The sequence below is a fragment of the Babesia bigemina genome, scaffold Bbigscaff_65828 (genome assembly GCF_000981445.1).
Source record: "Babesia bigemina genome assembly Bbig001, scaffold Bbigscaff_65828".
Lineage (NCBI taxonomy): Eukaryota > Apicomplexa > Aconoidasida > Piroplasmida > Babesiidae > Babesia > Babesia bigemina.
Window position 1 is genome coordinate 1 of NW_012237142.1, and position 9,897 is coordinate 9,897.

The 9,897-nt window shown below is 49.1% G+C and overlaps 3 protein-coding genes across 3 annotated transcripts; 2 read left to right on the plus strand and 1 right to left on the minus strand.

Annotated features, from left to right (window-relative positions):
* Positions 1 to 1,397: 1,397 nt before the first annotated feature.
* BBBOND_0002560 (hypothetical protein, conserved) lies at positions 1,398 to 2,108 on the minus strand (the record flags this gene model as incomplete). Its single annotated transcript, XM_012915095.1, has 1 exon — positions 1,398 to 2,108. The coding sequence occupies one exon, from the start codon at positions 2,106 to 2,108 to the stop codon at positions 1,398 to 1,400; it is 711 nt and encodes a 236-aa protein (XP_012770549.1).
* A 2,639-nt stretch (positions 2,109 to 4,747) lies between these two features.
* BBBOND_0002570 (hypothetical protein, conserved) lies at positions 4,748 to 6,922 on the plus strand (the record flags this gene model as incomplete). The annotated part of the gene is made up of 1 exon (XM_012915096.1): positions 4,748 to 6,922. One exon carries the CDS (start codon positions 4,748 to 4,750, stop codon positions 6,920 to 6,922), a length of 2,175 nt encoding a protein of 724 aa, XP_012770550.1.
* Positions 6,923 to 9,095: 2,173 nt separating this feature from the next.
* On the plus strand, positions 9,096 to 9,897 carry BBBOND_0002580 (hypothetical protein, conserved; the record flags this gene model as incomplete). The annotated part of the gene is made up of 1 exon (XM_012915097.1): positions 9,096 to 9,897. A coding segment is annotated over one exon (802 nt), but the record flags the coding sequence as incomplete, so codon positions are not given.

Below are 9,897 nucleotides of genomic sequence, written 5' to 3' on the forward strand. Positions count from 1 at the left end.
CAAGCAACCAGGCAAAGTGCTGACCTAGCGAGCAAGCTAAGTGCTAACCTAGCACCCAGGCAAAGTGCTAAGCTAGCAACCAGGCAAAGTGCTAAGCAAGCACACAGGCAAAGTGCTAAGCAAGCAACCAGGGAAAGTGCTAAGCTGGCAACCAGGGAAAGTGCTAAGCAAGCACTCAGGCAAAGTGCTAAAGTAGCAGCCAGGCAAAGTGCTAAGCTAGCGACCAGGCAAAGTGTTGAGCTAGCACCCAGGCAAAGTGGTAAACTAGCACCCAGGCAAAGTGCTGAGCTAGCGACCAGGCAACGTGTTGACCTAGCACGCAAGAGCAGTGCTAAGCTGGCACCCAGGCTAAGTGCTAAGCTAGGACACAGGCAAACTGGTAAGCGAGCAACCAGGCGAAGTGCAAAGCAAGCACCCAGGCAACGTGTTGACCTAGCATCCACGCTAAGTGCTAAGCTAGCAGCCAGGCAAAGTGGTAAGCTAGCACCCAGGCCAAGTGGTAAGCTAGCACACAGGCAAAGTGCTAAGCTAGCACCCAGTTTAAGTGGTAAACTGGCAACCAGGCAAAGTGTTGACCTAGCAACCAGGCAAGGTGCTAAGCTAGCAACCAGGCAAAGTGGTAAGCTAGCAACCAGGCAAAGTGCTAAGCTAGCAACCAGGCAAAGTGCTAAGCTAGCAACCAGGCAAAGTGCTAAGCTAGCACCCAGGCAACGTGCTAAGCTAGCAGCCAGGCTAAGTGCTAACCTAGCACACAGGCAAAGTGCTAACCTAGCACCCAGGCTAAGTGCTAAGCTAGCACCCAGGCAACGTGTTGACCTAGCAACCAGGCAAAGTGCTAAGCTAGCAACCAGGCAAAGTGCTAAGCTAGCACCCAGGCAAAGTGGTAAGCTAGCACCCAGGCAAAGTGGTAAGCTAGCACGCAGGCAAAGTGGTAACCTAGCACCCAGGCAAAGTGGTGAGCTAGCACATGAACCGTAATTTGGTGGGTGTTGTAGCACGTTGATTGCCTGGTGCGTTGAGTTAGGCGTTGACTGTGAGAGGTGTCTGCGTTGCTCATTGAGTCAGTGTCACGTGAGGCTGGGTGATTGGTTGCTAACGTAGGCGTCCGTGAGCGCCGCGGCGGGTGACCTAAGTCGTGTGTTGCGAGTCGCTGGCACGGTGGCGTAATCCGCGTTGGCCTGGTTAAATGGCGTTTATAGGCAGCGATGTAGCGATTGTTAATATCACATTTAGGTACGTAGCCGACACGCTCCGCCAGTATGGCGCCTATACCGCGGCTCGTAGCACGGTGCTGCTGCACTGTGGGAGTTGAGCGCACGGGGTTCGCTGCAATATGTATGGCGTTACGAATAGTGAATAATTTAGAGTGACGGTTGCTGCTGATCACATGCGTCGCGTCAGGGAAGCTGTGGTATCCCGGGCAGCGTGGGTGTCGGTGGCCTGGGCTGGGGGGATACAGGGGTGAGGGTGCGTGTTGATGAGGGGAATGGGAGCGGCAGTGGTACGTGTTGCAGTCGGTGAGTGCGTTGGTGGGTGATTGACATGTTTGCAGGTTGAGGGGACTGGGAGCGGCAGTGGTACGTGTTGCAGTTGGTGAGTGCGTTGCTTGAGTGATTGATAAGTTCGCAGGTTGAGGGGACTGGGAGCGGCAGTGTACGTGTTGCAGTTGGTGAGTGCTGCTTAGGTGATTGATATGTTCGCAGGTTGAGGGGACCGGGAGGGGGAGTGGTACGTGTTGCAGTTGGTGAGTGCGTTGCTAGGTGATTGACATGTTCGCAGGTTGAGGGGACTGGGAGCGGCAGTGGTAGTGTTGTAGTAGGTGAGTGCGTTGCTTGAGTGATTGATATGTTTGCAGGTTGAGGGGACTGGGAGCGGCAGTGGTAAGTGTTGCAGTTGGTGAGTGCGTTGCTTGTGTGATTGATACGTTTGCAGGTTGAGGGGACTGGTAGCGGCAGTGGTAGTGTTGCAGTTGGTGAGTGCTGCTTGAGTGATTGATATGTTCGCAGGTTGAGGGGACTGGGAGGGTGAGGGGAAGATGCGGGAAGGTGATCCGTGTTTGAAATGTAAGAAAGAATGTATAGCGCATAAAAAATGTGATTGCTGTCCATGGTGTTGTGATGTATGTGACAGTACATACGGTTGCAACGAATGTCGCCATTTCTACTTGTTGCGCATATATGAACGCTTACCGTACAATTGCGATCCTCTCGATTGTGCAACCAAATGTAAAGGCAAAGAGTCAAAATGTAAATGTAAATGTTGTCTAAAGAAACGCTCTGCCTCCGCTTCATCGCAATCCGACTCCGACCATGTACAGTATGTCATCGCCGACGAGGGTTATACCTCTGCGCAAACTTACACAAAGGACACCTCCACCCCTCTCCTTCCCATCATCATCGTCCCCGTCGTCCTCATCATCGTCGTCATCTGCGTCATGATATACTTCCGCATCCGGCCGTTCCACAGGGTGCGGTATCTACTGCGCAGCTAATTACAGTGACTTAACTGGCACCTCACATCTAATGTTGTAGATAGTAATGATCGCGTTGATGATCAATTACATGAGCGTCAAGAGAGCAATTCTTCCCCCCCTCCCTACTCCGCCATCGCCGCCGTCATCGTTGCCCTCATCGTCGCCATCATCCTGCTTGACCTGTGCATCTTCCGCTTCCCGGTGGGCCGCAACATCCGCGATTTCCTCGTCCGCAAGATACCCTTCTGCATCGCGTTCTACAGCTGATCTCAGCAATTTGTTAGCGCAAATATTGTTAATCAAAATTCCACCGATCACCCAACTGCCAACTGACATCTGATGTTCTAGACAGTAGTGATTGCATTGATCAATCACATGAGCAGTGAGGTGACCAGGCCCTGACCAATGGCATGACCAAAGTGCTGACCAGAGTGGTGACCAAGGTGTTGACCAATGCCATGACCAAAGTGGTGACCAATGCCATGACCAATGTGCTGACGAAGTTGATGGTTACGGCAGCGATGACATGGTCACGGCAGCGATGACATGGTCACGGCAGCGATGACATGGTCACGGCAGCGATGACATGGTCACGGCAGCGGTGACATGGTCACGGCAGCGATGTCATGGTCACGGCAGCGATGATATGGTTACGGCAGCGATGTCTTGGTCACGGCAGCGATGACAGTGGTGACCAAGCACCTGACCTAAGTGGTGATTATCATCCACTCTACATCGCCCCTTAACCCACTCCACATCGCCCCTTATCCACTCCACATCGCTCCCTAACCCACCCTACATCGCTCCCTTTAACCACTCCACATCGCCCCTTAACCCACTCCACATCGCCCCTTAACCCACTCTACATCGCTCCTTAACCCACTCTACATCGCCCTTTTATCCACTCTACATCGCCCTTTTATCCACTCCACATCGCCCCTAATCCACTCTACATCGCTCCCTAACCCACTCTACATCGCTCCCTAACCCACTCCTCATCGCTCCTTATCCACTCTACATCGCTCCTTTATCCACTCTACATCGCTCCCTAATCCACTCTACATCGCTCCCTCATCCACTCTACATCGCTCCCTAATCCACTCTACATCGCTCCTTATCCACTCTACATCGCCCCTTAACCCACTCTACATCGCCCCTTACCCACTCCACATCGCTCCCTAACCCACTCTACATCGCCCCTTATCCACTCTACATCGCCCCTTTCACCACTCCACATCGCCCCTTAACCCACTCTACATCGCCCCTTTACCCACTCTACATCGCTACCTAACCCACTCTACATCGCCCCTTAACCCACTCTACACCGCCCCTTTACCCACTCTACACCGCCCCTTATCCACTCTACATCGCTCCTTAACCCACTCTACATCGCTCCTCTATCCACTCTACATCGCTCCTTAACCCACTCTACATCGCTCCTCTATCCACTCTACATCGCCCCTTTATCCACTCCACATCGCCCCTTTATCCACCTTACATCGCTCCTTTAATTACACTCACCATCCCCTTCATCACCTCCCTTAACCTCCCTCAGTGCCCCGTCACTTAATTTTGCGATATTTCTTCGACCCCTAAAAATTGCCTAAATCGACTCCATAAATTTACCTTAACCAAAAGTTGACCAAATTTTTGTCATCTTAATCTCCCTCACTTCCCTCACCTCCCTCTCCACCTCCTTTAACCTCCCTGACTGACCTTTCACCTAATTTTGCGATATTTCTTCGACCCCTAAAAATTGCCTAAATCGACTCCATAAATTTACCTTAACCAAAAGTTGACCAAATTTTTGTCATCTTAATCTCCCTCACTTCCCTCACCTCCCTCTCCACCTCCTTTAACCTCCCTGACTGACCTTTCACCTAATTTTGCAATATTTATTCGACCGCTAAAAATTGCCTAAATCGCCTCCAAAAAATTACCTTAACCAAAGTTGACCAAATTTTTGTCATCTTAATCTCCATCACTTCCCTCCCTTTCCTCTCCACCTCCCTTAACCTCCCTGACTGCCCTTTCACCTAATTTTGCCATATTTCTTCGACCCCTAAAAATTGCCTAAATCGCCTCCAAAAAATAACCTTAACCGAAGTTGACCAAATTTTTGCTACCTTAATCTCCCTCACTTTACTCACCTCCCTCAACTCTCTTACCTCTTCCACCTCCACCCTCTCCACCCTCTCCTCCGCTACCTCCGCCCTCGACCCCCAAGCGCTGCCGGACGCAGGACGGCCCGTGCTCAAGGCGCTGCGGGATGGGATGATGGGATTCGTGGAGGAGTTGGGGAAGGGGTATGTGAGTAGGTATGATGGAGGTGAAAGTATTAAAGAGTGGGTTAAAAGAGAAGGTGAAAAAGACGTTTTGACGCCTGAAGGAAAAAATGGCGCCAAGGTGTTTTTGACGCTGCTGGAGATGGTGAATGAGGACCTCGGGCATTTGAAAAATGAATGTGAAAGAGATTGGGGAAAATTTAAAATATACGAACAGGATAACGAAAGCACAAATCCACTCGGTTCGTTCCTTAAACGATGTGGGTTCAAAGTCGCTGAACGTGACACTTCCAAAGATGGCGAGTTGAGGTTACCATTAAGTGGATTCAGCGGTGACCATATTACCAAATTGGAGCTTTTCACGTCCATTCCTCACACTAATGCCAGCAAGTTCCTTGTAAATCTCGACAGCCTTATCACTCACCTCAACCAGTATAACCAAGTCGGCCACCTTAGGCATGTCAAGTCGCCTAGGAACCCGTGCAGTATTTTCGAAATGCTCGTATGGTCATATGGGCTGCAGCACAACGGTGTCTATGATGAATTGGTGAAATATTGTCATAAGTACGATACATCATATGATAAGAAACCAGATGCAGAATTCAAGAAGCGGTTGACAGACACTGTGGATTACAGCCTACGTGCTCTGAGCGATTATTCACGTAATATACTCACAACCATACTCGGTACTGGTGACGAATACACAACGTACGCCGTTGACTACTCCGATAATTCCCTCAATCTGAAATATCCTGCATCAGGTGAGGACTGCCTACATACGCTGCTGGACATCCTCCGTAGACTCCTGCCCACATTGCGATTTCTGAATAACCAATGCAAGCTCAAAACCAAAGACAACGGTTGGTACGAATGCGAATATGGTATGTACACCGCTCCAGCCAAATGGCCGTGTACCGCCCACTCAAGCGACAAGGCAACGAGTCAACCAAACACGCAACCAAAGTGCCAACCAACGTGCAAAGTAAACAGCCAAGCAAATTGCCAACCAACTTCCCCTCTTCAGTCTTACTTAAATGACTGTCTACCTGGTCACCTACCTCATCGATTGATTGATGTCGGCTGTAAGTCGGAATGTAAAACGTGCTCTCCAAGTACCAGCGGCATGCCGTGTGTGACTCCCCTTGGCTTCAAGGCGTTTTCATGTAGCACGCGCCGTGGTGAAGACATATGTGCTGTGTTAAGCAAATTCTTTAACGTTGCGAAGCTTTCGCCTTTATTCTGCCTGGCGCCCAAACCACCATCTACGCTGCCAGAGCACATGGAATTTGCATTAGCGTTAGTCAAGGATTGGGATTCCGATGCAACGCACCCTCTTAAAAATAGTATTCATTCCACAATACGAGGCGCATCTATTGAACTATGTGGAAAGCCGGAAGTGCTGACCACTGCGCTAACAAATGCGTACGGTTCATATTATGGCAGCCATGACACCTGTGATGATCAGCACATTTCTAGTCTCACAAGGTGGGATGCGTGTCCTGCACAGAATAAACGTTGTGCTCCATACCTTCAATCCTTATGCTACGATTACTATAGCTATCTTGTCAAGAAGCACTGCAATCTATACTTGTCATGGGCTGTATACCTACCATGGGATTTCTGGACTCAACTGAACAATATGTGCAACGCGTTCAGCAATATCTCATGTCAAGATTGGGGATGCAGAGAGTGTCTGCGTGCCGACAAATGTAAGCGTGGAGAGCATGGGCTCAGCGTGAAAAAGGATGACGAATCCGAAGAGCCAAATTGTCGATGCCCTTCGATTATCAGCTGCAAAAGCGTTTCACCTATGTTGTACTCTTATGGATTAACCTTTGGTCACCCTACCAAAATTCTTACCAACAAAAAATGTAACGACTTTTACAATCAGTTGCACAGTGTCTTAAATTCAAAATATTTTATTGACCTACTGACAAAATGTGATGAATACCTGCGCGATATTAGATGGCCATTTATGCTCACCGTCCTGACCCTCTGGCTCCTCTCTTTCCTCTACCTCATCCACATCATGGTCATCCGCCTAGATCTCCTCCATATCAAATCGCATCTACATAGTCCCTCGAGTCATAGGATTGCTGCTCAATCACTACTTGCTGCTGGACGCGTTAACAAGCTTAACAGGGTGTTTTATCTGCAACCATAATCGTACTCACGTGTTTACTATCTACACTCACCTAGCATCACCTACTCACCTAACTTATGAATTGTTGTCTAATGTTTTGTATCACTCATTAATCGTTGTATGTGATTGTGTAGTAGTTAACTAATGTGCTGACCAATGTGCTGACCAAAGTGCTGACCAAGGTGTTGACCAAAGTGTTGACCAATGTGTTGACCAATGTGTTGACCAATGTGCTGACCAGAGTGGTGACTACTGCCATGACCAAAGTGGTGACCAAGGTGCTGACCAAAGTACTGACCGACGTGCTGACCAATGCTATGACCAATGCCATGACCAAGGTGTTGACCAAGGTGCTGACCAAAGTGGTGACCAATGTGCTGCCCAAAGTGTTGACCAACGTGTTGACCAATGTGCTGACCAACGTGATGACCAAAGTGTTGACCAATGTGCTGACCAATGTGCTGACCAATGCGCTGACCAATGTGCTGACCAACGTGATGACCAAAGTGTTGACCAATGTGCTGACCAATGTGCTGACCAAAGTGGTGAGCAAGTTGGTGGTTACGGCAGCGATGACTGGTCACGGCAGCGATGACATGATTGAGGCAGCGATGACATGGTAACGGCAGCGATGAAATGGTCACGGCAGCGATGACATGGTTACGGCAGCGATGACAGTGGTGACCAACCACCTGACTAAAGGGGTGATTATTACCCACTCTACATCGCCCCTTAACCCACCTTACATCGCCCCTTAACCCACCTTACATCGCTCCTTTACCCACTCTACATCGCCCCTTATCCACTCTACATCGCTCCCTAACCCACTCTACATCGCTCCCTAACCCACTCTACATCGCCCCTTACCCACTCCACATCGCCCCTTTACCCACTCCACATCGCCCCTTATCCACTCTACATCGCCCCTTAACCCACCCTACATCGCCCCTTTATCCACCCTGCATCGCCCCTTAACCCACTCTACATCGCTCCTTTACCCACTCTACATCGCTCCTTTATCCACTCTACATCGCTCCTTTACCCACTCTACATCGCTCCTTTATCCACTCTACATCGCTCCCTAACCCACTCTACATCGCTCCTCTACCCACTCCGCATCGCTCCTTTACCCACTCCACATCGCCCCTTAACCACTCCACATCGCTCCCTTATCCACTCTACATCGCCCCTTATCCACTCTACATCGCTCCTTTACCCACTCCACATCGCCCCTTTACCCACTCCACATCGCTGCCTAACCCACTCTACATCGCCCCTTTATCCACCCTACATCACTCCTTTCAACACTCTACATCGCTCCCTAACTCACTCCACATCGCCCCTTTACCCACTCTACATCGCCCCTTTATCCACTCTACATCGCTCCCTAACCCACTCCACATCGCCCCTTAATCCACTGTACATCGCCCCTTAACCCACTCCACATCGCCCCTTAACCCACTCTACATCGCTCCTTTATCCACTCTACATCGCCCCTTTATCCACTCTACATCGCCCCTTATCCACTCTACATCGCCCCTTTATCCACTCTACATCGCTCCCTAATCCACTCTACATCGCCCCTTTACCCACTCTACATCGCCCCTTAATCCACTCTACATCGCTCCCTTATCCACTCTACATCGCCCCTTTACCCACTCTACATCGCTCCCTTATCCACTCTACATCGCCCCTTTACCCACTCTACATCGCCCCTTAACCCACTCTACATCGCCCCTTTATCCACTCTACATCGCCCCTTTATCCACTCTACATCGCTCCCTAACCCACTCCACATCGCCCCTTTATCCACTCTACATCGCTCCTTTATCCACTCTTCATCGCCCCTTAACCTCCTTTAATCGCCCTTTATCCACTCTACATCGCCCCTTAACCCACTCTACATCGCCCCTTAACCCACTCCACATCGCTCCCTTACCCACTCCACATCGCCCCTTAACCCACTCTACATCACCCCTTAACCCACTCCACATCGCTCCCTAACCCACTCTACATCGCCCCTTTATCCACCCTACATCGCCCCTTTATCCACTCCACATTCCTTGAATTACTTCGCCATATTAACGCTATGACCTCTATAAACCATCCTAATAACTTGTGCCTTGTCACCCTTTACTTCCCCTCTTCCACCGCTTGCCACTGCCCTGACCGTGTGCCGCCTAGGGAGCTTGGCATGAAATTTGACAAAATTTTGAACCTCAAAATTACCTTAAATAATAACCCTACTAACATCCTTAATAACCTCTGCACCGGCCTCGAAACCTTCCTCGGCTTCAACTCTGCTTCCAAAGGCTACGACGGCTCTGGCATTGTGTACTCCGACCTGGATAGGCTGTGTGACGGGGTGATGGGATTTTTGTTTAGTATAATCACTGACGTAAAAGACGACAAAAACCTTACGAAATACAATAATAATATAGACACAATGTTAGAAAAAATTAAACTCGCTCAATATAATAGAAAAAATTTTGATAGTAGTATTCGCGAAGTCAGTCAGGGGATTAAGGCGTGGGTGAGGGGGGTGGAGGAGAGGAATGAAAGTATAACAAAGCCATTAGCAAACCTTGAAAAAACTTTACATGGTCATGCGTCGGTCGAAATGGATGACAATCCCATAACAGATCAGTTGTCTACTTGGCAGGGCTTCTCCAGCATATACCTTCAAGAGGTTGAAAAATCTGAAATAGCTCTAGATGAAATAGACGATGAGTTAAGGAACGAAATAGCGCCCAAAATAGAATTAATAAAACAAGTTGTCGATAATTTTTGGAATTCGGTCAATGATCTTGGCGTCTATGATTCCGTTAAGAAGTTAAAAGATAAGTTCGGTGCAATTCCTAAGATTGTCAATATGGAAATTGGAACACAAATACAAGAGGTAAATAATACATTAAATGACAAGTTCGAGAAAATGTTCCGCGATATTCACAATCTCACGCAAAATAAGAAATCGCACATAAACGAATCTCTGTCGC